The sequence below is a fragment of the Sapajus apella genome, unplaced genomic scaffold (assembly GCF_009761245.1).
Source record: "Sapajus apella isolate SASKATOON/1434 unplaced genomic scaffold, GSC_monkey_1.0 scaffold175, whole genome shotgun sequence".
In the NCBI taxonomy this organism is placed as follows: Eukaryota; Metazoa; Chordata; class Mammalia; order Primates; family Cebidae; genus Sapajus; species Sapajus apella.
In genome coordinates, this window is record NW_022437115.1 from 418,920 (window position 1) to 446,523 (window position 27,604).

At 46.9% G+C, this 27,604-nt stretch overlaps 1 protein-coding gene and 1 non-coding gene across 3 annotated transcripts in view; one reads left to right on the forward strand and one right to left on the reverse strand.

The window, feature by feature from the left end:
* JPT2 (Jupiter microtubule associated homolog 2) overlaps positions 1–26,402 on the forward strand; it is a 27,620-nt gene extending 1,218 nt beyond the window's left edge. The window contains exons 1-5 of one of the 2 annotated variants that reach the window (XM_032268232.1): positions 5,356–5,495; positions 8,885–9,033; positions 16,324–16,466; positions 22,222–22,270; positions 23,819–26,402. In XM_032268232.1, the coding sequence (XP_032124123.1) occupies positions 5,371–5,495; positions 8,885–9,033; positions 16,324–16,466; positions 22,222–22,270; positions 23,819–24,003 (651 nt within the window). In that variant the 5' untranslated portion in view covers positions 5,356–5,370 and the 3' untranslated portion in view covers positions 24,004–26,402. Of the gene's footprint in view, positions 1–5,355; positions 5,496–8,884; positions 9,034–16,323; positions 16,467–22,221; positions 22,271–23,818 lie in introns of those variants that run through there. The other variant, XM_032268231.1, reaches the window with a different exon arrangement.
* Positions 7,033–7,139, reverse strand: LOC116542956. Its single transcript, XR_004265417.1, has one exon. It is a non-coding gene; the product is annotated as a U6 spliceosomal RNA (small nuclear RNA).
* Positions 26,403–27,604: the final 1,202 nt, after the last annotated feature.

Consider the following 27,604-nt stretch of genomic DNA (forward strand, 5'->3'; position numbering starts at 1 on the left):
GGCCGTGTGCCCTGCCCGTGTCCCTCCTGCGTGTGTGGCCGTGTGCCCTGCCCGTGTCCCTCCTGCGTGTGTGGCCGTGTGCCCTGCCCGTGTCCCTCCTGCGTGTGTGGCCGTGTGCCCTGCCCGTGTCCCTCCTGCGTGTGTGACCGTGTGCCCTGCCCGTGTCCCTGCTTCCTGTGCGGCCGTGTGCCCTGCCTGTGTCCCTCCTGCGTGCGCGGCCGTGTGCCCTGCCCGTGTCCCTGTTGCGTGTGTAGCTGTGTGCCCTGCCGGTGACCCTCCTGCGTGTGTGGCCGTGTGCCCTGCTGGTGGCCGCGCTTCTACCAGTTCATGTGAGTCCACTTCCTCCTTTCGAAGATGCCAGGCCACCTCGGGTAGAGCCAGTTACCTCCTTTACTCTTAAACAGTCTGGGGAGGTCGATGGCGCTCCTGGGCTTTGCTGTAGGAAGAGGTGGATTGGCATGAAGATCCCCTGACTCAGGTTTAATGGCCAGGGTTGCTTAGCACACTTTTCTTGTGTTTTTGAACTTGTAAAGCACTCTTTGGGTATTGGGACTCACATAAATTAGAGTGACAGAGCTGACAAGGTCCTTCATGCCACTTGAGCAGTCAGCTTATGTTGTAAAGTTTGGGTCTTCTGATGCCTGAGGTTTTCTGTCTGATGAGCCCCCTGTTAAAATAGTTGCTCAATCCCACAAAGAAAAAATCAGCACTGAAACAAAGGATCCTTCAGCAATGCAATTTTTACTTCCTGGACTGCAGGAAGGGGACCCTCACTAGCCATCTTGCACGAGAGTACAGTGAACAAAAGAAAACAGACAAATTTATCCCTTATGAGTTTGGGGTCGTCCTTACTGCTGTGTCTGATCTCCGTTGGCTGGAGCCAGGCCTCACAATCTAAACTAAAACTCGAAATTGGCTAACAGCTTAAAACTTTTAAACAGATAAAAGCAATGGAGAGTTGGGACAGGCCTGTGAGCACGTCCAGCACAGATATCTTGGTTAAAGTACAAGGACATAGAATGTACTACGTGCCTGTAAGCATGGCGTGTCTAACAGCTATATAGGATAGGGCTTAACAAAGCTATCAGCATACTTACTCTTGAATAAGAAAGGCAACTGTAGAAAGGAGCTTTTCCACTTCCCATACGCTCTGTGGCACAGCCTCACCGGAGAAGTAGAAGAGAATGTGTGTGCCATCACTGTTAAGTACTGTATCAACTAAATTCTAAAGAAAAGAATTGCTCCAACTTGCTAAAAACCCTTGAAATTAGCCGGGTATGGTGGCTCACTTCTGTAATCCCAGCACTTTGGGAGGTCAAGTGGGGTGGATCACCTGAGGTCAGGAGTTCGAGACCAGCCTGGCTAACGTGATGAAACCCTGTCTGTACTAAAAATAGAAAAATTAGCCACACATGGTGGCATGAGCCTGTAGTCCCAGCTGCTTGGGGAGGCTGAGGCAAGAGAGTCACTTGAACCTGGATGCAGAAGTTGCAGTGAGCTGAGATTGCACCACTGCACTCCAGCCTGGATGACAGAGCATGACTCCATCTCAGAAAAAAAAATACTAGATTTAGGGGGGTTAGGTCAGTATTCAGTGATACTCCTAACCAAATAATTGGCCCTTAATTCATGAAACAGTGATTATTACCCATGCTTAGGTCTACCCTGAGGTGGGACCAGGAGTTGAAACTGGAGCGAATTTGGTTTCTGGTTCCTGATGGCCAGGGCTCTGCCCCACCTACGTCAGTGGCAGCGTGAGGGCTGCATCCCCAGCCCTGTCCCAGTTGTGTGTGTTCAGTACCTTTCCTTTTTGTTTGGGCCACCTGGCACTGGCTGCCGGTTAAATGGTGGTGTTTATAAACACCCAGAGTGACACCAGTTTTTTTTTGTTTTATTTTGTTTTGTTTTGTTGTTGTTGTTGTTGTTTAGACAGTTGCTCAGGCTCTGTGCAGTGGCCCCATCTCAGCTCCCTTCAACCTCCGCCTCCCGGGTTCAAGCGATTCTCCTGCCTCAGCTTCCCCAGTAGCTGGGACTACAGGCACGCGCCACCACACCCGGCTAATTTTTGTATTTTTAGTAGAGACGAGGTTTCACCTTGTTGGCCAGGATGGTCTCCATCTCTTGACCTCCTGATCCGCCTGCCTTGGCCTCCCAAAGTACTGGGATTACTGGTGTGAGCTGCCGCGCCTGGCCAACACCAATGATTTCATGTTAACTTTCGTGCTCCAGAAGTTAGCTGCAGAGGTGCGTGCTGAAGTCATATTCCAAACTACTTTGGGGGATTTGTTTCTCGACAGGTTGTTGTGAAAAGGAGAAAGTCTTCCTTTTAGGATGGTGAAGAACTGGTCTGAACTGGGTGAGGAGGTATCATTGGAAGCTTCTGCTTGAGGTCCACTAGAAGCTGCACATTTGCCGCTCCTCTGACGGTGGTTGAGTTGCAGGGCAGGTGCCTTGTAAGAGCCACAGTTTGTTTGGCTGTGAAGAGAATCAAGTGATGGCTGTAAGATTACCCAGCCAGGTTTTCCTCTCTTAAGAACTTACATCTCTTGTTTTCTTGCTGAGGGATTATCTTGTGTTAAAGGGATTTTGTAGAAGCATTATGCTTTAGCCATGATTAATGCGAGATCTTCCTTTAAGCTGTAACATTTATATTTGTAAGGAATTTAATCCGAGTTTACTTCTCACTGTTTCTCTCCAAGCCTGACCAGTCCCCTAATCCTTTCTGAAACTCAGGGACGAAGTGTTAGTGAGGGTCAAGAGCATGGGGACCCCCAGGAGGGCCACACGGGTTTTCCCTACCTTTCCAGTGCTGCTGTCCATTCCAGCTGTGTGAGGTTTCTCTTCTGTGCGCTTCTCTTGTGTGTTTTGAATATCTTCACTGAAATATTTTGAAGGGGTACCACAAAAGGAAAAAATAATTGGGAAGCACCCCCACCCACATTGTGAATTTGTCCCCAAATGTCTGAGCCCTAGCGTTCCCCTCCCCCTACCAGTGTCATAGTGGTAAGCGTGCCTGTACCCTACAGAAAGCCACACTGCACCATTGTTGTCAGGCTCTGTCCTTAGTGAAAGGTCTATTGAACTCTGAGTTCCATTCATCCGAGACCCCTTTGAGGCAGCCTTGCTGTCTGTGTGAAACCTGCAGTAGGACCCGCTGCCTTTGATGGAGATGACTGCTGCCCCTTGCTTGGGGCTGGGCCTGTCTGCGCCACCATTTCTGCTAAAATATTATTTGGCACCACTTTTTTTTTCCTTTGCTCGTTTTCAAATAAAATTCAGAAAACCACACAGAACAATATTAAATATTGTATTTCCATCACCCCAAAGGAACGCTGGTCATTTCAAGTAACTACGGCTCACATCCTGCATCCAGTGGTACCTTTCCACGTGGAGGCCACAGACTCAGTTTGGGTTTCTTTCACCTCTTCCAAATTTTGGAGTCCCAGTGGTACTCAGTATCTGTCACATCACTCACACAGACACTGAAACCACCTGTGGGTGGCTCTAGCTTTCCCGGTGACACTTGAAGCTCCTCCGGGGTGAGGACTTGCTCGTTCATCTATCTACAGGTGATAGGTGCTCAAGAAATATGTAAATTGAACTGAAGCCAGGGTGAAAGGCAGAGGAGAGGAGACTGAATGGAGGGTATGTGGGGTAGGGAAAGAATCCTAGAGAGCTTGCAGTCAAGGTGAGTCTACCTGGAATCGGATCTAACCATTTGTAGCACCTTGAGGGCTTGAGAGATGAGCCATGTTTGAAATAAGTCGGTCAAAGAAATTTTCGCTCATGCTCAGCTCACGTGATGCTTGATGTTAAATTCTTAAATTCAGTTCAGCTCTAAAGATTGCAGACCTTCATCTCTTATTTCCATAGAGGTAACTGTAGAGACCTGTGCATGTTTAGACCTGCTGCACTAGCTAAGAAACATGCAGAATTGGCAGGACACAGTGGGATAACACCTGTTATCCCAGCACTTTGGGAGGCCGAGGCAGGCGGATCACTTGAGGTCAGGAGTTCTAGACTAGTCTGGCCAACATGGTGAAACCCCATCTGTACCAAAAATACAAACAATAGCTAGACATGGTGACATGCACCTGTAATCTCAGCTACTCGGGAGCCTAAGGCGGGAGAATTGCTTGAACCTGGGAGGTGGACGCTGCAGTGAGCTGAGATCACATTACTGTACTGCAGAGCAACCTGGTGACAGAGCAAGACTCTGTCTCAAAAAAATAAAATAGGCCGGAGGTGGTGGCTCAGGCCTGTAATCCCAGCATTTTGGGAGGCCGAGGTGGGAGGATCACCTGAGGTCAGGAGTTCGAGACCACCCTGGCCAACATAGTTAAATCCCGTCTGTACTAAAAGTACAAGAATTAGCAGGAGATGGTGGCAGGTCCCTGTAATCCCAGCTACTCGGGAGGCTGAGACAGGAGAATCGCTTGAACCTAGGAGGTGGAGGTTGCAGTGATCTGAGATTACACCATTGTACTCTGACCTGGGTAACAAGAGTGAGACTCAGTCTCAAAAAAAAAAAAAAAGCATGAAGAATTACCAGGGCTGCATGATTCATAAATGGATATGGAGGTCAGGTGGCCTTATGGCCACTATCAAAGCACCTCACCTAAAATCTTGTTAAGCCTCTTTTTGCTGAAACAAGGTCTTACTTTTTTGTCCAGGCTGGTGTATAGTAATGCAATCATGGTTCACTGCAGCTTTGACCTCCTGAGCTCAAGCCATCCTCCAGCCTCAGCTTCCCAAGTAGCTGGGACTACAGGCGCGTGCCACCATACCCAGCTAATTTTTGTATTTTTTGTAGAGATGGGGTCTCCCCATAGCTGGCGTTACAGTTGTGCACCACCACGCCCAGCTAATTTTTTTGTATTTTTAGTAGACATAGAGTTTCTCCATATTGGTCAGGCTGGTCTGAAACTCCTGGGCTCAAGCAATCCTCCCACCTCGGCCTCCCAAAGTGCTGGGATTACAGATACCAGCTATCGCTCCCGTACAGCTCTTTCTAATTTGAGTTTGGTTATTGGTTTTTTTTTTTTCTTTAATAATTTTCTTAGTCAGGCGCGGTGGCTGATGCCTGTATTCCCAGCACTTAGGAAGGCCAAGGCAGGTGGATCACCTGAGGTCAGGAGTTTGAGACCAGCCTGATCAATATGGAGAAACTCTATGTCTACTAAAAATACAGAAAAATTAGCTGGGCGTGGTGGCGCATGCCTGTAATCCCAGCTACTCGGGAGGCTGAAGTAAGAGAATCGCTTGAACCTGGGAGGCAGAGGTTGCAGTGAGCCGAGATTGCGTCATTGCTCTCCAGCCTGGGCAACAAGAGCAAAACTCCGTCTCAAAAAATAATAATAATTTTCTCAAATGCACCTGTTTTTTTTCCCCTCACTCCTCAAATCCTCCAGGAAATGCCGGCTGCTGACAGGAAGTTTGGCATCTGCCTCCCTCAGCCTCTTCAGTGGACAGGGACCCTGGGCACCACTTCAGAGGTCTGCCAGCACATGCTGGCTTCTGTGGTAGCGTGGCCAGCCCATGGGTCTCTGCAGGCGGAGACTGGGAAGCGCTCTGCCTTCTGCTTCATAGCAGCAGATCTGAGAAGCCCATTCACATCCCATCACAAGGAGCCGTTAGCGCTCTTCTAGCTCTTTTGAGGAGACAGAAACATTTTGCATATCCTGTTGTTTTTGTTAACTAAACCATGAGTAGTTAGTGTTTGGAAAGCTTTCCAGTGAGATCTAACCTTAAATCATAGTCATTTGTGTGGTGTTGAGCCCTGTAATTCCAAGTACGGTCATTCTTGGTATCCTTGGGGAGTTGGTTCCCGGACCCCCAGGATAACAAAACCCATGGATGTTTAAGTCCTTGTTATGAAGTGGTGTGGTGTTACATATCAGCTATGCACATACTCCTGCATGCTTTCAGTCATTTCTAGATTACACGTAATACTTAATATTGTGCAAATAGTTATTATACTGTATTACCTAGGGAATTATGACAGAAAAAAAGTTTGTATGTGTTGAGTACAGATGCAACCATCCTTTTATTCTTGACGTTTTGATCTGAGCTTGGTTGAATCCATGGAAGCAGAGCCCGTGGATACAGAGGGCTGACTTTGCTTCTAAATGTCTGGGATCACAGACAGCCGCATTGCTAAGGGCTAGTGAAAGAGCATGCGCCACTCACTGCTTTAAAACTCAACTTCATTAGGCCTCTTTCTCAAATGCATTTAAAAAGTTTTTCCAGTTGTTCTGAATTCAGCATTTCGCTGGTTTGCTAATGTAGTCTGTGCTTTGGTAATAGAGCTACGTGGCAATTCCTTATTAGTTCTTAAGTTTTTGCAATAAAAAGTGATTCAAGGGCTGGACATAGAAGCTCACGCCTGTAATCCCTACACTTTGGGAAGCCAAGACAGGCGGATCACCTGAGGTCAGGAATTCGAGACCAGCCTGACCAACATGGGGAAACCCCATCTCTGCTAAAAATACAAAATTAGCCAGGCATGGCAGTGCCTGCCTGTAATTCCAGCTACTTGGAAGGCTGAGGCAGGAGAATCGCTTGAACCTGGGAGGCAGAGGTTGTGGTGAGCTGAGATCACATTATCGCAGTCCAGCCTAGGCGACAAGAGCAAGACTCTGTCTCAAAAAATAATAATAAAAAAATTAGCCGGGCGTGGTGGTGGGTGCCTGTAATTCCAGCTACTTGGGAGGCCGAAGCAGGAGCACCCAGTGGGCAGAGGTTGCAATGAGCTGAGATCACACACGCCATTGCGTGACAAGAGCAAAATTCCCTCTCAAAAAAAAAAAAAAAAGGTGATTCAAGGTTCTGCTGTACTTCTGAAGTGTCTAGTTTAAAACTTTGAATAGTAAATGGCAGTTTGCCAAAGCGCAGGACTTCAGTGTCTTGTTATGTGTGTGTGAGCAGTGGGAACACTGCATTCCTCACAGGTGTTTAATTAGAACCAATACTGGTAGAATGCCACTGTATTTTAGAGATGCCATTTATTCCATACACGTTGATGTTTACAACATATATGTGGAAGGCTTCACTAATTTGCACGTCTTCCATGCACAGGGGCCATGCTAATCTTCTCTGATTCATTCCAACTTTAGTGTATGTGCTGCTGAAGCGAACACCATACAGGCTGATCTGAAATGAACCGTGGGGCTAGTAAGTGTGTTCTTTGGTCTTTCCCCTGTTCCACTAGGCTTCAGGATCAGGGGTGGCCAGCCCATTGTATATTCCCAGGACTCACCGGATTGACATTGGTGGCACTTCCTCTGGTCTGGGCCAACACCATCCGGTAGAGATATGGGCCACAGGTAGAACTTACAGTTTTCTAGTATTCACATTTTTAAAGTAATAAGAGAAATTTTAATAGATTTACTCAACCTGGTATATACAAAATATGGCTTGAACATGTGATCTGCAGAAAGACGTTATTTCAGTGGTGTGTGGAAACTTGGGGCAAAAACACAAAGAAATATTTTGCCTTTACTTCTGCTGAGCCTGCAAGATCTGATGTGTGGTTGGGTTGACAGTGCATCTCAGTACATACCAGCCTTGTCTGTGTGTTCAGTGGTCACGTGACCAGGGGCCCCATACTGAAGTGCACAGGTCTAGCCCTTTGGGTCAAGCATGTCCTAGGGGTAAATGGTGGATGCCTCCTCATTCCTTAAGACAGGCAGTAGAACGTGGTCCAGGTTCTGGACACAGGCGTCCTGGGTTTTTTGTTTTGTTTTGTTTTTAGATGGGAGTGTCACTGTGTCACCCAGAGCGCATCCTTTACCCAGGCTGAAGTGCAGTGGTGCAATCTTGGCTCACTGCAACATCAGCCTCCCAAGTACCTGGGATTACAGGTGTGTGCCACCATGCCTTGCTAATTTTGGTATTTTTAGTAGAGATGGGGTTTCACCATGTTGCACAGGCTGGTCCTGAACTCCTGACCTCAGGTGATTGGCCTGCCTCAGCCTCCCAAAGTGGTGGAATTACAGGTACTGCCGGTTTGAAATCTTGGCTTTACTACTTTTATGCAGCTTTTTTACAAATTTACTTCATTTCTCTTTATCTCAGATGTATCATCTGTGCAAATAATCCTTGCCTATAGGGTTGTTGTGGGATTAAGTGAATATAATTTACTTGTAAAGTGCTTAGAATAGTATCTGGCATATAGTAAGCACTTAACAAATGTAAGCTACAGCATTAAATACCTGAATGTGTTTACAGTATTAAACACTGCTCTATACCAATTAAAATTAGTATTAAACTCTACTGAATGTGGCTTAATTTGCCTCTTAGGGAAATTATGAGTGGTCATAGGAATAATTTCAAATATAGAAGTTTCTAGAGATTTTTGGCATAACCAAGATACATAAAGAAGACTTTTAAGGGAAGCTTAAGAGCAGTAAAAGAAGTCTGGCATCTGTAAACTAGTCATACCAATATTAAATAATGATGGTGTGTGATTTCTTACTAGATGTAATAAACTATTTTGCTGGGCATGATGGTTGATACTGTAACCGCAGCACTTTGGGAGGCCAGAGTGGGCGAATCACTTGAGCTTAAGGAGTTTGAGACCAACCTGGGCAACATGGCAAAACCCGTCTCTACCAAAAGGACAAACAATTAGAAGGGTGTGGTGGTGGTGGTGGTGGTGGTGGGCACCTGTAATCCCAGCTACTCAGGAGGCAGAGATGGGAGGATCACTTTAGTCCAGGAGGCAGAGGTTGTAGTGAGCCAAGATAATGTCACTGTACTCCAGTCTGGGTGGACAGAAGAAAAAACAAAATAATTTTACCCTGTCTAATTGTGCCAAAATCCTTGCAGAGTGGCAAGCTTCCAGGTCATTTATCAGTAATCAGCGTGTACTCTGTGCTTGTAGGGCCATGAAGCCCCCAGGAGGAGAATCGAGCAATCTTTTTGGAAGTCCAGAAGAAGCTACTCCTTCCAGCAGGCCTAATAGGATGGCATCTAATATTTTTGGACCAACGGAAGAACCAAAGAACTTACCCAAGAGGACAAATCCCCCAGGTATGGGCCTTCGGAAATTCCTAATCCTTCGGCTCTACCTACTCTTGTTTGAAAATATTTTCTGTTTCTTTATACTGATCCTTTCCCATATTTTCTGATTCAGGTAATCACTTGTCATCACAGTTCTTCCAAAATGAAAACGTTCTTAATTGTACTTTGTCTTTGAGGTGGATTGAGCAGTCTTGAATTCTCCATTTATTCAGGAGACTTTGGTTGAATACAGGCATTGAGGATACAAAGGTAGATGGAGTCTTCTGGTTCCTGCAGGGAGCTGCTCCCAGTTGTTCCACGGACCCCCTTGAGATTCCTGAAATTACATGCAAATTATTGTGGATTTAAATGTTTTCCTTAGGAAGGGAAGTGTTTTTAATCAGGTCATCAGTGGAATTGAAACTCTTCACAAGGAAGAATTGATCTATCATACGTCTACGTGGTTCTCCAGTATTTACCCGACTTCCTAGTGCTTACAGTGGGAGGGACTCTTTGAAAAAGGTTTCTCTTGGCCGAGAGACTGTCCAGTTGAATAACCACATGGTGGAGGTTACCTGAGTAGCTTTGCCCTGTCTGTCCAGGAGGGGAAAGCATGGTGTCTTCCATCCTTAGAAAGTTTGGGAGGCCATGCTCAGGTGTCGGTGTGTCAGGCAGGTCATGAAGCAGAGCCAGATCCACTCCCTACCTCACCCCATTTTGTGGTACCAATATTTCTTGACCAAATGTAGAAGAAAAAAGCAGTAGATCCAGAACTTAGTTTTTTTTGTTTTGTTTTGTTTTTTGTTTGTTTTGACACAGGGTCTCACTTTGTCACCCAGGCTGGAGTGCAGTGGCACCATCACGACTCACTGCAGCCTTGAGTTCCCAGGCTCAGGTGATCCTTTTTTCTCGGCCTCCTGAGTAAGATGGGATTACAGACATATGCCAACACACTTTTTTTTTTTTTTTTTTTTTTTTTTTTTTTTTTTGGGTGTTAACCATGTTGCCTACGGTGGTCTCAAACTCCTGGGCTCAAGCCAGCTGCCCACCTCGGCTTCTCAAATTGCTGAGATTACAGACATGTACCCCTGCGCCCAACGGAAGCTAGGTTTGCTGCTTTTTTCTTGGTCTGTTTGGTTGCTTTTTTGGATGTAGTTAAAGAAGTGTTTTAGCCGGGCACAGTGGCTCACACCTGTAATCCCAGCACACTGGGAGGCCGAGGTAGGCGCATCACCTGAGGTTGCGGTGAGCCGAGATCACGCCATTGTACTCCAGCCTGGGCAGCAAGAGCAAAACTCCGTCTCAAAAAAAAAAAAAGAAAGAAAGAAAAGAGAAGTGAGTGTTTCTTATTGAGTGATTCACATTCTTATTGTTTCCAGTTGATGAGCTTAGGGCCAGGGGCTCCTGCCTGTCCTCTGTAGCAAGGCTGGTGGAATAATACATTGCACGCAAGACAGAGAATCAAATCTGAGGCGCTTCCAGGCATATGAGTCTGCTTACTCAGCCCCTGCTCAGCAGAGCTGTCCCTAGAGCACTCCCTGGAAGGCAGGCAGTACCACCTTGCCCATCCCACAGTCTGATGCCCAGTGGGGAGCCTGGCCCCTTGCAGCTGGCGAGCCAGCCTCTGCTCCCGGTCACAGTGGTTGGTGCCAGCCATCATGGCTCCCCATGCCAGCTTCCTGCTTCTCGTGGTCCTTCTCACAGTTGTTTGGAGTTTCTCTGTCCCTCCAAGTACTCTTTGAAAACAGTTAATGGGGCCAGGCGCGATTGCTCACGCCTGTAATTCCAACACTTTGGGAGGCCGAGGCGGGCAGATCACGAGGTCAGGAGATGGAGACCATCCTGGCCAACATGGTGAAACCCTGTCTCTACTAAAAATACAAAAAAATTAGCTGGGTGTGGTGGTACATGCCTGTAGTCCCAGCTACTCAGGAGGCTGAGGCAGGAGAATTGCCTGAACCCAGGAGGTGGAGATTGCAGTGAGCCAAGATTGCACCACTGCACTCCAGCCTGGGTGACAGTGCGAGACTCTGTCTCAAAAAAGAAAGAAAGAAAGAAAACAGTTTATGATGTATTATCAAGGGAAGCCTGAAAGGGACAAGATCTGGAGTCCTGCATTCCTTCTACATTTAGTCACACAGACTTAGCCCCGCAGCCCTCTAGTTGCAGGGCCGGATTGAGAAAAGTGTGCAGAGGCCAAGAGTGTGTGTAACTGACCACATCATAGCCATCAAACGCTTATCGATTCCCAGTCAGGGTTTCATTTGATCTTCAGCAGTCTCTGTGGTATTTGTTAGTGCCTGGTTTAGATCTTTGATGGATTGATTTCCCTCTTCTAGCAATGATGACCAATGTCTGTGAATTGTTAATATTTACCGGGGGCTGTGCTAAGTGCTTTGCATGTTTATTTTTCATTTGGTCTTCGCTATAACCTGAGGAGTAGGTGGCATTGCTCCTTTCACAGAGGAGGAAACTGAGGCTTGGAAAAGGTCACTGGCATGCATAAATCCCCTGCTAGTTAGTGGCAGAGCTAGCCTTTGAATCGGGGTTTTTCTGACTCCAGATTCCATGCCTTAAACTGACCTCCTGAATGTATCCGCTGGGATAAATTTCTTAAAATGAAATTGCTGGATCAGATGGTATATGAGTTTTAAAATATGGATAGGTGTTTCCAACTAGTTTTCAAGGCATTGCCCGGTGTTTACCCATCTTGTATATGCACTTACTGCTGCCAACAGTATTTATCTTTTAGTTTTGCTTATAAAAACAAATCTTGGCCGGATGCAGTGGCTCACACCTGTAATTCCAGCACTTTGAGGGCCAAGGCGGGTGGATCATGAGGTCAGGAGACCAGCCTGACCAATATGGTGAAACCCCATCTCTACTAAAAATACAAAAATTAGCCAGACGTGGTGGCACGTGCATGTAATTCCAGCTAGTTGGGAGGCTGAGAAGAAGAACCTGGGAGGTGGAGGTTGCAGTGAGCCAAGATCGTGCCATTGCACTCCATCCTGGGTGACAGAGCGAGACTCACTCTCAAAACAAAAACAATCCTGTAGGCCAGGTCTGGTGGTTCACACATGTAATCCTAGCATTTTGGGATGCCAAGGTGAGAGGATTGCCTCAGTTCAGGAGTTCAAAACTGGCCTGGGCAACATAGCAAGCCCCCATCTCTCAAATGAATTAATGAAGGAATAAATAAAATTTTAAAAAATGAAATGATACAGAGCCCTTGGAAATCCAATCTAGCAGGAGGAAAAAACATAACTTGAATTTATCTTCAATTATGAGTGAATTTAGGCATCTTTTTTCGCTTCAAAGCTGAATTTAGTTTTCATATAAAACGGGAATAGACATATACAGTGTGACTACCTAGTTATGAAGGTCAGAAGCAGAGGTACGTTGTTTAGGTTTACACATATGCGGTAAAAATGTTTGTGGTTTCCAGAAAATTCAGGAGTTTGGTGACCTTGGGGAGGGGAGGCACGTAGGAGTTTCTGGAGACGGCACTGTTTTCTGTGGCCTGGACAGTGGTTGCCTGGTGTCTGCCTCGGAGTTATTTGTGATAGTTAACGTCTCACAGACTTTTCTGTGTTCTATTTCACCCTTTAACGATTTTTTTTAAATGAGTAGTATCTTTGGCCAAAAACTTCAAATTGAGTTCCTTTTCTATTTTAAAAAGCTGGATTCACATTTGAAAAAAAAAAAAAAAAAAAAAAGCCATTGTAGGCCAGCCAGGAACACTGCAGTGGGGGCTGGGGTTTGCACACAGCAGTTCTCTCCGGCCGTGGTCCTGACGTGCTTGCTGACACAGCCCTGGCATTGCCGAGGGTTTACTCAGCAGGCCAGGACTGTTCTAAACACTTCACCTGCGTTAACTCATTTCGCCTCACCAGCGACCCTAGGTAGGTATTATTTCCTATTACCTTTTATGTTTTGTTGGGTTTTTGAGACAGGATCTCAATCTGTCACCCAGGCTGGAGTGCAGTGGCATGATCACAACTCACAACTCCAACTTCTGAGCTCAGGCAATCCTCCCAACTCAGCCCCCTGAGTAGTGGGACCACAGGCTGATTTTAAAAATATTTTTGTAGAGACAAGGTCCCACTTGTTTTCCAGGCTAGTCTTGAACTCCTTGAACTCCCACCTTGGCCTCCCACAGTGCTGTGACTACAGGTGTGAGTCAGCACACCTGGACTGTTTATATTACCTTTTTAAAACTAAGAAGATGGAGATGAAAGAAGGTTGGCAGGGTCTCACTGTTAATGAGCAGCTGAGCAGACTCTGACGCAGGCAGTCTGGCCACAGGACACCCTCACCACTGTGCTGTGCTGGCTTCCCTGGCTTCCCTGGTCAAGGGTTTCAGGCGTGGGGACTGTGGGTCCCTGGGAGGTCCATGGCTGAGGTTTAGAAGGTTTATAATCACCCTGAATTAATATGAAAAATGTACACATGGCTGGTGCAGTGGCCCACCCCTGTAATTCTAGCACTTTGGGAGGCCGATGCAGGTGGATCACGAGGTCAGGAGATGGAGACCATCCTGGCCAACATGGTGAATACAAAAAATATTTTGTATTCAAAATAGAAAAATTAGCTGGGCATGGTGGCAGGCAACTGCAATCCCAGCTACTCGGGAGGCTGAGGCAGGAGAATCGCTGGAGCCCCAGAGGCAGAGGTTGCAGTGAGCCAAGATCGTGCCACTGTACTAGGAAGGAAGAAGGAAGGGAGGGAGGGAGGGAGGAAGGGTGAGAGAAGGGAAGGGGGAGGAGAAGATAAGAGAGAGAGAGAGAAAAGAAAGATGAGAGAGAGGATCAAGAAAGGAAAGAAGGAAAGGAGGGAGGAAGGAAAGGGGAAGGGAAAGGGAAGTGAAGACAAAGAAAAGGAAGCAAGGAAGAGGAGAGAGGAAAGGAGGGAGGGAGAGAGAGAAGGAAGGAAGAGGAGAGAGGAAGGGAAGGGAGGAAATAGCAGAAGGAGAAGGAAGGGAAGATAGAGAAAAGAGGAAGGAAGATGAGAAAGGAAAGGGAAGGAAGGAGAGAGGAAGGGAGGAAAGCGGAAGGGGAAGGAAGGGAAGATAGAGAAAGGAGGAAGGAAGATGAGAAAGGAAAGGGAAGGAAGGAGAGAGGAAGGGAGGAAAGCGGAAGGGGAAGGAAGGGAAGATAGAGAAAGGAGGAAGGAAGATGAGAAAGAGAAAGGAAAGGGAAGGAAGGAGAGAGGAAGGGAGGAAAGCGGAAGGAGAAGGAAGGGAAGATAGAGAAAGGAGGAAGGAAGATGAGAAAGGAAAGGGAAGGAAGGAGAGAGGAAGGGAGGAAAGCGGAAGGGGAAGGAAGGGAAGATAGAGAAAGGAGGAAGGAAGATGAGAAAGGAAAGGGAAGGAAGGAGAGGGGAAGGGGAATGCAGGGAGGGAAGGGAAGATGAGAGACAGAAAGGGAGAAAAGAAAGAAAGATGAGAGGAGAAAGAAAGGAAGGAAGGGAGAGAAGGAAAGAGAGAAGGAAGAGGAGAGAGGGAGGGAGGGGAGACAGAAAGAAAAAGAAAGAAAACACATTTTTCTGCAATATGAGGCCTACATACCCCCAGGTGTTCTGCTCCCACCCAAGCACCCACTTGCTGTATTCTGTTACAGTCCTCCTTGTCGCTGCACGCTGTGACCCTAGAACTGGTGTCCCAGATGGCCACCTTGCTTTAGGTCCCGCCTCAGCAGTGGGGCTCTCAGGAGGCTCTGAAGACTAGCAGGCGCACACACCCCAGCTGAGCCTCATCTCCACACCAGCGCACACGGGCCCTTCATTTGGTTGTTTCTGTGGTGCTCATGACCTTCTGTGGAGCACTGTGGATTGTGAACACTAGGAAGTAACTGTTGAAAATAATTTTTTCCTGTAACCAATCAAATTGCTGTTACTATATACCAGCTTTGCATGAAAAAAGTTGTCCTGCTGAAAGCTCCTCTGTCTCTGCCTATATAAATGAAACCCTAACGTCCCCACTTTAGAGCACTGACCCCATTCCTTTGGAGCTGATGCTTCCAAGTGGGCTATCCTCAAGCATTACACACAGAAACTCGCTTTAAGTTCAATAAATCAATTTACAAAATGCAATTATTTGAAAACCGAAAATGCAAAAGATCCGAGAAGAATGTGTTAAGCAGTGTTGAGTCCCTGCATTCCCTCAATCCAGCTCTTGCACACATGCACATATCCCCGTACCCCGTGTAGGCAGCTGCTTTTCTTCAGATAAAAGAAGTAAGAACACCCCCTTTTACATTAAAACATTGCAGCCTATATGAGTTGTTTGCACCTTTGTTTCTTCACGGGACAATATGTACAGGTATCTCTTTATCATTACATAGAAAATAGCTAACATTTATTACTTCCGTCCCGGGCACTGCTGTAAGCATTTGGCACGTGAAGCACAGTAACTCACTGAGCTCTCTTACAGTCCTGTGAGGGTCCTTGTATTATCCCCATTCTACAAACGAGGGCTGTGGGGCACAGAAGGGCCAAGCAACCTTCGTACGATCACACAGCAAGTTAGCGCAATGCATCGTCTTTCCTCATAGATTATAAATTCTTGGTGCACCAGGGCCGTGATTTTAATGTCACCATCCTCCATTTAGCATGGCACTTTGTGGAAAGCAGGTGCTTGATGTTTGCTGAGTGACATGATCAGTTGGTCCCGCAGGGCAGCCATCTTTCTGTTGAAAGTTAGGCGCAGGCATTTTTACTGAACATCTAGCCCTTTGTCATCTGCTACTAGGAAGTTACATCTTAGATGCACGTTGTTATTACGGCTTACCAAGTCACTTGTAGTTGGCAACAAAGATGTTACCTGTCTCTCATTTGCTGACATATCTAGTTGTCGCTGGAAGTGCCGGCCAGAATGAGGTCAGAAGAATGACTAATAAATATGTTCAGGATTGCAGGTATGTTATTAAATTCAAAACTGTGTGACTTAAACATACAGTTGTTTTCATTTAATCTACTGAAGAACTTTTCATGGGTTTCATGAGAAGACAGTTCAGGTGGAAAGCATGAAGTGTTCAAGTGTTCTCTAGAGAGAAAATGTGCACTTTGATGCCATCTCACCTCTAGAGGCCAGCCTAGATCAGCTCAGTTCTAGATATGAGGGCTACAAGCAGGCCCCTGATATAGCAGTGGTTTTGACTAGCTCCTCAGGGATTTAGGTCTGAGCATCCTGCCCTGTTGCCCTGGAGCTGAGGGCTGGCACTGGGGGTTACAATGAGAGGACGTCTCTAAAGCGCTGCAGGTGTGGGGTGGGGTCCAGTGGACATCTGGTTGCTCAGTGGTCTGTTATTGTTTCTGCAGGGGGTAAAGGAAGCGGTATCTTTGACGAATCAACTCCTGTGCAGACTCGACAGCACCTGAACCCACCTGGAGGGAAGACCAGTGACATTTTTGGGTCCCCAGTCACTGCCACTTCACGCTTGGCACACCCAAACAAACCCAAGGTATGGACTACATTCAGATAGCAGACATGACAGAACAGAGCAGGTAAGCCAAGGACTCTTGAAAAAAAGCTCCAAGACATGTTTTTAGGGAGAATCACAGTGGATGACGTTGATTATTCTGGATGCAAGCATTAGTCATCGAGTTTGGAAGTTCCCCTGAGTCACCCAGGAAATAGTCCAGCCTTGGGCCGACTGAAGCCGGGAGGAAGCTCTTCCTGTGCTGGTGACAGGCGCCCACTTCAGACGGGCTGTGTGCTCCTGACTGCAGTGCTGCAGAGTGGGAAGAAGAGGTGGGGAATGGAGCATGCAGCAGAGGAGCTGGCCCTCGTCCATCTTCCACTCTTCCAGTTGCATCTGGGAAAGGAAAAGTGACAGTTCTTTTTCGATGGGCTTTTTCCAGCACAGTTGAGGTCCTCGACTGGCTACCTGTGCAGATTGTCAGTGCTTGACTAAAGCGTAGTTGACACCTCTGACTCAGTAGTGGCACCAGTAGAATAAGACAAGTGGCCTGGAAAGGAGAGGAATGCCTGAGCAGTGTGACCTCAGGCATGGACTTAGCAAGGCGTGATCAGATCTGCACTCTCCCTGGGCCGTGGTGGAGGTTGCCTGCCACCAGTCTTGGCTTCCCTGAGGACCAGAGCCTGCACCACCTACTCTGGCTTGGGCATGTGTTTGAGTGGCGGCAGAGCATTTCTAGGCTTTACCGCAGCCACTCTTCATCAGTAATAAAGGTCAGGGTTTATTACTAACATGATTCACAATATTTTCTCGTCTATTCAGTTTGCTACCTTTTTTGTGGTAAAAAGATTTGGTCTAGGCCAGGCGCAGTGGCTCACGCCTGTAATCCCAGCATTTTGGGAGGCCAAGGCGGGCAGACTGCCTGAGCTCAGGAGTTTGCAAACAGCCTGGGCAACATGGTGAAACCCCATTTCTACTAAAAATACAAAAAATTAGCCAGGCGTGGTGGCGTGCGCCCATAGTCCCAGCTACTCAGGAGGCTGAGGCAGGAGAATTGCTTCAACCCGGAGGCGGAGGTTACAGCGAGCCGAGATTGCACCATTGCACTTCAGCCTGGGCAACAGAGCAAGACTGTCTCAAAAAAACAAACAAAAAAAGATATGGTCTAGTTCCCTAAAGCAGAAAATTCTTAAAATTCTTAACCATTTCTGGAGTTACTTACACCTAGGAAATTGCTGCACTTGTATTGGTTTCTATGCTGGAAGGTAGCCCGTTGCAGAACTGAAATGGAAATAGGGAAGGAGAGAACATGAATGGATGTGAGCGTCGACCATGGCCAGCTGGGTGGGATTGCCCTGCATCTCTCCTGTGCTGGCATCTCTGCAGCCATATCTGTTTCCAGTTTAGAGTCTCATGGGACCGCTAAATTCTGCTGAGGTGTTTTTTGTTGTCACTGTTTGTTTTCTTTTCTTTTCTTTTTGAGACAGAGTCTCACTCTGTTCACCAAGGCTAGAGTGCAGTGGCACAATCTCAACTATCGCAGCCTCTGTCTCCCAGGTTCAAGCGATTCTCCTGCCTCAGCCTTCTGAGTAGCTGGGATTACAGGTGTGCGCCACCGTGCCCCACTAATTTTTGTATTTTTAGTACAGATGGGATTTCACCATGTTGGCCAGGCTGGTCTCAAACTCCTGACCTCAGGTGATTCGCCCGCCTTGGCCTCCCAAAGTGCTGGTATTACAGGCGTGAGCCACTGTGCCCAGTCATTTCAAGAAAGCATCTCTTAGGGAAGTATCATTGGGGGCTTTACTACAAGCTGAACTTTAGCCAGACCAGAAACGTCCTAAAAGTCAGCAGTTCAGTATGTGAAGCGCTCGAAATAGCCAAACACAAGCAAGTTCCTTCCTGCTGAGATTTCACACGTTCCAGTGAACATGGATTGGGTGGAGGACTGTAGGCCATCAGTACAGCTGGTCGTAGAATGAGGGGAAACAGAATAGAGCTTTCTTTGTTTTTTTAAATAAAGTTCTTTTGGTCCGGGACCATTGGACATTTATAGCATCACTGAAGAAATGACTCATTCCAGGTCAGGGTTGGTGAATGTACAGAATAAGCCTAGACTATCTTGTAATGCCAGAAAACGAGGAAGCCCTTAGAGGCTGCTGGGATGGTGTCGGAGGACTCGGGGACCAAGGTGAAGAGGAGCCATGAGCCGGAGATGGGCCCATTGGATTATCAATAAGTAAAATAACTGCACTGGAGTTAAAGTCACCAACTATTTACAATTCTTGGCTTCATAATGATACTAAAAATCATCTAATTTATGGCCTTTGGAGAATGCTAGAGGACCAGCTCATCACTGTGGAAGCTTGTGGAGGACAGAATGGACATTTAGCCAGCATTTTCTGCACGAAGTGTGTGTTAGGATAGCAGCTGTTGAAAGAAAGTCCACTTTTATAAAAGTGCTCCGGTCTGTAAGTGAAGAAGGAATAAAGGAGTTAGAATATCGCTGTTTTACAGACCTGTACGGAAATGGTGAATCTGGGAAATGTTCATCAATGCCTATTAACATGAGAAAGAGCCAACAGTTAAGGGCCTGGGAATGGAAGTCCACCATGGGTCACCATTGACGCTGTCTTGTCAAAAAAATGAAGCTCAAATCAGACCAACCCACATATTAACACCACAGAGCTGCACTCAGAACAATGCCTTATATAGGAATAACATGATGAACAGTAGAGGGAGGTCCTGGAGATTAAAGAGAGACAAAAATGTAGCCCTGTGAGAGTTCTAATGGTGTTTTATTTTGAAGTGGAGAAAAAAAAAGTCCTATAATTCTTATGGAATTTCATGGGAGCCCCAAGTATCCAAAAATAATAGTAGTTGAAAAAGATGTTGGAGGCTCATAATTCCTGCTTTCAAATCTTAATACAGAGCAACAGTAATCCCAACAGCATGGCACCAGCATGAAGACAGACATACTAACCAGAGGAGTCTAGTTGAGAACTAAGTAACCCTTCCAAATAAACCCTTTTGGTAGATTAATGTTTTTCACAAGGGTACCATGACCGTTTAGTGGGGGAAAGAACAGTCTCTTCAGCACATGGCATTCGGAAAATTGCATATGCACATGCAGAAACATAAAGGCTTACTCTGCCTTACACCATAAACAAGAATGAACTCAAAATGGATCGAAGACCTAAAGTTAAGGGCAAAAACTATAAAATTCTTAGCAACAAAAATAAAATCAGTAATTTGGGCCATGCATGGTGGCTCACACCTGTAAAATCCCAGTACTTTGGGAGGCTGAAGTGGGAGAATCACTTGAGCCCAGGAGTTCCAGACCAGCCTGGACAACATAGGGAAACTTCATCTCTTAAAAAAGTTTTTAAAAAGTAGCTGGGTGTGGTAGCATGCATCTATGATCCTAGCTACCTGGGAGGCTGAGGTGGGAGGATTGCTTGAGCCCAGGTGTTCAAGGCTACTGTGAGCAGTGATTTTGCCATTTGCTCTCCAGCCTGGCTGATGGAATGAGACCCTGTCTCAAAAAAATTATAAAAAGCCTGGGCATGGTAGCTCATACCTATAACCCCAGCACTTTGAAGGCTGAAGCAGGCAGATCGCTTGAGCCTAGGATTTTGAGATCAGCCTGGGCAATGTGACAAAACGCCTTCTCCACAAAAATAAAATTAACTGGGCATGGTGGCCTACACCTGTGGTCCCAGCTATTTGGGAGGCTGAGATGGGAGGATCACTTGAGCCCAGGAGGCAGAGGTTGCGGTGAGCTAAGATGATACCACTGCACCTCTGGCATGGGCAACAGAGTGAAACTCTCTGAATAAATAAATAAATAGGTCTTTATTAAAGTTAAAAACTTCTCTGCATCAAAGGACACTATCAAGAGTGAAAAGAGGCCGGGCATGGTAGTTCACGCCTATAATCCCAGCACTTTGTGAGGCCAAGATGAGTAGATCACCTGAGGTCAGGAGTTTGACACCAGCCTGGCCAACATGGTGAAAACCCACCTCTACTAAAAATACAAAAACTAGCCAGGTGTCGTGGCGTGTGCTGTAATCCCAGCTACTCGGAAGGCTGAGGCAGAAGAATTGCTTGAACCTGGGAGACTGAGGTTGCAGTAGGCCAAGATCAGTTGTGCCACCGCACTCCAGCCTGGGCAACAGAATGAGACTCTGTCTCTAAAAAACAACAGCAATAACAAAAAAAGTGAAAAGACAACCCACAGAATGAGAAAAAATATTCACAAATCATATGTCTGATAAGGGGCTACTATCCAGAATATATAAAGAATGCCTACAACCCAACAACAAAATAACCCAATTCAGAAATGGCAGTAGATTTGAATATATATTTCTCCAAAGAAAAGATCCAAGTGGCCGGGCGTGGTGGCTCACGCCTGTAATCCCAGCACTTTGGGAGGCCGAGGTGGGTGGATCACAAGGTCAAGAGATCAAGACCATCCTGGTCAACATGGTGAAACCCCGTCTCTACTAAAAATACAAAAATTAGCTGGGCATGGTGGCACTGCCTGTAGTCCCAGCTACTCGGGAGGCTGAGGCAGGAGAATTGCTTGAACCCAGAAGGCGGAGGTTGTGGTGAGCCGAGATCGTGCCATTGCACTCCAGCCTGCGTAACAAGCGAAACTCCGTCTCAAAAAAGAAAAAGAAAAAAGAAAAGATAGAAGCATACCAGCACCCTAGATCCACCTGAAAAAGAGCCACAGTGTCATTCATCATTGGAGAAATGCACATCAGAAACCTGGGGAATGCCACTTCATGCCTGCTCGGATGGTGTGATACAGAAATAGAAAACAAGAGTTGGTGAGGATATGGAGAAACTGGAACCCTCCTCCGTGGCTAGTGGGAATGTGAAATGGTGCAGTGGCCATGGACACTTTGCCAGTTCCTCAGTCAGACAGGATTACCACATGACTGAACAGCTCCACTCTTAAGTACGTACTCAAAAGATTTGAAAACAGGGAGTCAAACACTAGATCCTTGCACACCTATTTTCATAACAGGATTATTCACAGAAGCCCAAGCACAGAAACAACCCAGTTGTCCATCAGCAGATGAACGGGTAAACAAGTGGTCTGTCCATACAGTGGAACATTACTCAGCCAGAAAGGAATGAAGCATTGACACACACTACAGCATGGATGAACCCTCAAAATATTATGCTAATATTTAAATTTGACTTTGAGGCTGGGCGCAGTGGCTCACGCCTGTAATCCCAGCCCTTTGGGAGGCTAAGGTGGGCAAATCACTTGAGCCTAGGAATTCGAGACCAGCTGGGCAATGTGGCAAAACCCTGTCTCTACAAAAAATACAAAAATTAGCCAGATGTGTTGGCTCACACCTGTAGTCCCCACTACTTGGGAGGCTGAGGTGTGAGGATCGCTTCAGCCCAGGAGGCAGAGGCTGCAGTGAGCTGAGATCGTGCCACTGCACTCCAGCCTGGGCGACAGAACAAGACTCAGTCTCAAAATTTAAAAAAAAAAATTGACTTTGATATTTAAGGAATCATTACTATTTGCAGTTTTGAGGATGTTACTGATATTTTTTAAAGGATGTTTTTAAGAGCTACGTCTTGAAATATGTAGGGATAAATGGAATATCGGATTTGTTTCAAAATAACCTGTAGAGGGCTGTGGGGGGACTGAGGTCAGATGTACAGATATTTTGTAAGTTATAAAGGTATATGCCCTGGTTTTCATTGTCCATTTGAATGAGGGTCAAAGTTTTCTGAGTGAGTCCTGACTTGGTGGTTTGCCTTGTTGCAGGACCATGTTTTCTTATATGAAGGAGAAGAACCAAAATCGGATCTTAAAGGTGAGCTTTTGCTTTCTGACCCTTCTCTTTAGTGGCATCATTCTTTCTGGAAGAGCTGTTGGTGTGTCCCCTGAGAATGAAAGGGAGTATTTCTGTGCACTTCTGAGCCAGCTGATTAAAACAGGCTGGGGTGTGTCCACTGTGAGAGGATTCAGCATTTGAAGAAGGCTAGGGTGAAATGCTGGGACTTTGTTGTCGTGCTCATCAGCCTAGGCCCAGGGCCATGGGTGGTCTCGCAGAAGCGGATCTGTGTAGTGAAGGGCAGGGATCCTAAACCTTCAGTGAACTCGTGACCGAGGGTTGAGCTGGCAGAACTAATCGAGAAGAGAGCGGCACAGGGAGGGGCAGGGGATGGGGACAGGTATTTCCATGGTGGGTCACTTTGAGAGTGAGCCACTGCTCAGGCTGAGCGGCAGACTTCGACTCCTCTGCAGCTTTTTAGCCTGACCACGGACATCGGTTGCTGCCTTTGGGTCTTCATTTCCCTTAACTAGTGACCAAGATTCACCTTGGAAAAGCCCAGGGTAACAACGACAGGGCCTGCCTTTGCCTTGCTCAACCCTCAGCTAGGACGCATTCACGCTTCTCCTCAGGGTCACTCTCAGGGAGCTTGCTTTTCATACTTGTGATGGAAGAAATGGAGGCTAACAAGCAATATAAACAATTCACTTAGGGAAAAATCAAGGAGTATTTATAGTAGCAAGCCCTAACTTTATGCACATTTCTTTTCTTTCTTTCTTTCTTTTTTTTTTTTTTTGAGATGTAGTCTTGCTGTTTTCGCCATGCTAGAGTGCAGTGGTGCCATCTCAGCTCACTGCAACTTCTGCCTTCTGGGTTCAAGCCATTCTCCTGCCTCAGCCTCTTGAGTGCCTGGGATTACAGGCACTTGCCACATGCCCAGCTAATTTTTTGGGGTTTTTTTGTTTGTTTGTTTGTTTTTAATTAAAGGTGGGGTTTCACCATGATGGCCAGGCTGGTCTTGAACTCCTGACCTCAGGTGATCCACCCACCTTGGCCTCCCAAAGTGGTAGGATTACATTCGTGAGCCACAGCACCCGGCTGTTTTTTGTTTTTGAGATAGAGTCTTGCTGTGTCCCCAGGCTGGAGTGTATTGGCTCAGTCTCAGCTCACTGCAACCTCCACCTCCCAGGTTCAAGCAATTCTCCTGCCTCAGCCTCCCGAGTACCTGGGGCTGCAGGTGCGCGCCAGCACGCCCAGCTAGTTTTTTGTATTTTTCGTAGAGACGGGGTTTCACCATGTTGGCCAGGATCGTCTCCATCTCCTGACCTGGTGATCCGCCTGCCTTGGCCTCCCAAAGTGCTGGGATTACAGGTGTTAGCCACCGCGCCCGGCTGTGCCCATTTCAAAACTGCATCTGCTAAACGCATGAGTTGTTGCATACCAGATGAAAAGCCTGTATTGTCTTTTCTTTCCCAGTTACAGCATGAATTTCTTGCAAGTTGCTCTGTGACACTTATTTCCCGAAGCCTACCTGTCAGGGTCACGGGTTCCTCTTATGGGATGGTGTGTTAACTTTGTGTCCCACAGCTGCAACGAACATCCCCGCCGGACCACAGCAGGGCGAGAAAGGCGCCAGAGAAGCAGGCCTCACCAAGGAGCAGGAGCCCACGCCCGCAGTCGACAGCCATGAGCCCCGGCTGGGGCCACGGCCTCGCTCTCACAACAAGGTCTTAAACCCGCCAGGAGGCAAATCCAGCATCTCCTTCTACTGAGAGAAGCCACTGCTCCACTAGGAGCCAGACCGGAAACTCAAGAGATAGGGTAGCAATATTTTCATTTCCTTTAGCCCAACTGAGCGGGGTGGGAAGAGGGTTAGTCGTGTGTGAGCCTGGCTGCTCAGCGTCTCCATGGCCATCACGAGAGCTGCTTGGAGACCCGTGCCTTCCGGACCACTGCGAGATGCCTCTGTGGGGATGAAATGGGGCTCCCCTGGCCATCACTCATGTGTAGTCCAGATATGAGAGGAACTGTAAGGTGGGGTGAGGGTGGGGAGGTGGGGCAGGGCCATGGTCCTAGGATCAACAGCCCGTCAGCTGATTGGATGTCTAGGAATGACTGAAAGAAACCAAAACAACCTGTCTGCCTCTGCCGTGGGATGGAGGAGGTGTCAGCAGAAACACTAACAGTACATTGACCCCTCGGCAGAAGCTTCCATTCCAGAGTTCACGGCTGCTAAATCCAGCGTCCCCATTTCATTTAATCCCCAGTGTATCCTGTAGCCTTTTCTTGAAATATCTTGATTGCTTTTCCTTGGTACCTTTCAAACAACCAAAAAGTTGTTGTCTGTCTTCTACTTTATGGAAGGTTTTTTTTGTTTTGTTTTTTGGTGTCCTGACCCTCTGAAGTGCCCAGTTCCTGCCATCTGAAACCCCAACCTGATCTGATCTCATGTTGGAATCTTTCACACAGGGCTGCTCTTGATGCATTACATGTCAGTTTTGCTTGTGAATTCTTCCTTTTTTCCTCTTATCAGCCTTAAGTCTAGGCGTTTTGTTCTTCCCCAGTGACGTAGACAGTTCCTTTCACGAGCCACACTTCTTCCCATAAATGAGGCCCATTGACCTCTGCGGGACTTTAAAAATCCATCCAGTTATATCCGAGTAAGTGGCTTATTTCCGTTCTTCCTGTGTGTTCCTTTATTCCTGAATTGGTTGGTGGAAACAAGAGATGCTTGGGAACCCTGTGTTCTTAGGTTTGGATTCTTTAATACCATCTAAAAAGCTATTTTTAAATACCAGGTTTACATAAATGACTGTTGACTCTGGTCTGTTTCTGACACCTTTCCAGAAAAAAGTCAGTTGTTCAGGTACACCAAAGAGGAAGAATAGCTGTGTAGGCCACCCTCTGCAAAGCTTTATAGAACCTCTGGATTTAACTCACGAAAAAGCCTCCAGAAGAGACTAGAGACCTTAGGCCAGGAGATGAAGGACTTGAGTAGCGAAGTCACACCTGTCCAATTCTCTGAGCTTCAATAGCCCAGCTACTGGGATGGCAAAGGTAGTGTTGCTTTCATTGTCAGACAGAAGCCCCTCCCCATCCCCCTCAAGGGCTGCAGGCTCAGTTCTCATGTTTCCCTTGGGTGGGCATCTGTTTACAGGAGAATGTCTGGGTGGTGGCAGCTTTTCTGAATGCCTACAGAGCTAATGCTTGGTGCTGCAAACGTCATCGTTTAACTTCAGAAAGGCAGCAGCTGTGTTCAGTCAGGCTCACACTGCCTCACTGCTTAAGTGCCTGCCAAGCTCTCCTTCCCACACCTGGCACATTGAGGGTCTGCACAAGGCTGTGTCAACCAAAGACACTTTCCCCCTTTCGATTGCTTGTAGACTTTGGAGCCAAGAAACAAAGTCTTGTGACTTTGTGACTCTGTGTGACTCAACACACTTCAAATGGTTTGTGCTTCAAAGTCGCTTATATCACTTGAAACAGTTTAATGCTGGAAATGAACTAACATTTATAACTTTTTTTTATTGAGAAAAATGATTTACGAATTCCAAATCAGATTTCCAGGAAGAAATATGATGTGACAGTGCTGGGACCTGTGACTCTCCCAGCCCCTGCTGTCCACTAGGTAAGAGGAAACGCTCTTTACTTCTGCCCCTGGCAGTGACTTGTGGGTGATGGGAGAAAGCAGAGATGGAAATAAGGCAAACATGAACTACAGCAAAAGCCCCTGGGCAGCTGTGAAGGAGCCCCTCACCTTACTCTCCTCGCACCTGCTCTGCCTTCTTTCCCTCTGGAGGCGGTGGGGCTGGCTTCACAGTGCTTACTCTGGTCTCTGGGAGAGGAGTTCCTGCACATGCAAGCCTGCTACGTGGCTGCCATCTGCATTTGGGATGTGCTCTGTACGTTGGGGACTGTCTGTATGTGGAAGATTGAAACACCTAGCATCCTCTTCTCACCCTGTAAGCTGCATTGAGAAATGACTCGTCTCTGTATTGGTATTAAGCCTTAACACTTAAGCGCATTCGGTGCCAACATTTTTCTACAGCTGTATCGAAACAAAAAGCCTGTACTCACGTCACAGCGTCATTTTGATAGGAGCATTCTGTTGTTTCTCCAAGGCAGAATTGGGTGTAACAGTTGAATTAAACTTAGTAGTCACATGCTCAGAGTCTGTGCTTGTCAGTTGTGTGTGTGTCCCTTGAGTCCCTTCTCCACACTGCTCTTCCTTGGTGAAAGGGTTTGCCTTGTTTTTAGTTTAGCCAGAGGATCCAAAGTTAATCTCAAGGCTTTGAGTAGAATAAGTGGGAGAATATGCCAGTTTTGTTTTCTGTTTCTATACCTTAAATGAAGGGTTATTTTCCTTTTACACCACTTGTCCTAACATGTCCTTAAGATGTTTGACCTGCCTCTGCCCCGGCTTGCAATGCATAGCTGAGGGAAAGCAGAGAGCTTGTCAAGGAAACAGGCAGGCATGGTGGCTCAGGGCATAGTCCCAGCACTTTGGGAGGCCAGGGTGGGAGGATCACTCAAGCTCAGGAGTTTGAGACCAGCCTAGACAACATACTGGAACCCAGTCTCTACAAAAATCTTTTTAAAATTCGCCACGTGTAGTGGTGTATGCCCGTAGTCCCAGCTACTCGGGAGCCTGACTGAGGCAGGAGTATCACTTCAGACCAGAAGGTTGAGGCTATAGTGAGTGATGAACACGTTGCACTTCAGCCTGGAGGACAGAGCAAGACCCTGTGTCAAAACACACACATGCGCACACACACAGAGATTGGATGTCTTTTCTCCTGATGTATTAGCTATTTTCATATGTCCTCAAAAATACTTCTCTGTCTCCAGAGGCCTGGCAGTGGCCAAGCCTGGAAGGACCCGGGTGGCGCCACCTGGTACAGGGTGAGGGTGTCAGTAAGAGACCTCAAAGGATTATCACTTCAAGCCCCGGGCCTTGTCCAGGAATACACAGGCTCTGTTGACGTAAGGTAACTTTGCCGTGTGAACTTTGTGGTGTGCCTGGTGGGTCACACCCACTGAGCATGTAGATGCCTCCTCCCTCCTATGCTGGCTGCTTCATTTCTGCACTCATAATCCTTACCATCTTCAAGATCGTCACTGAAAGATTCCTGTTTTATGTGTGGTATAAAGTGCTGTCTAAAGATGCTCTCTCAAACTGAATTCATGAAGATGGGAGGAACATCACAGAGAGCTCTGTACTTTTTTTTTTTTTTTTTTTTGAGGCAGTCGTGCTGTTGCCCAGGCTGGAGTGCAGTAGCGCGATCTCAGCTCACTGCAGTGTCCGCCTTCCAGGTTCAAGCAATTGTCTGCCTCAGCCTCCTGAGTAAATGGGATTACAGTCACCCGCTACCA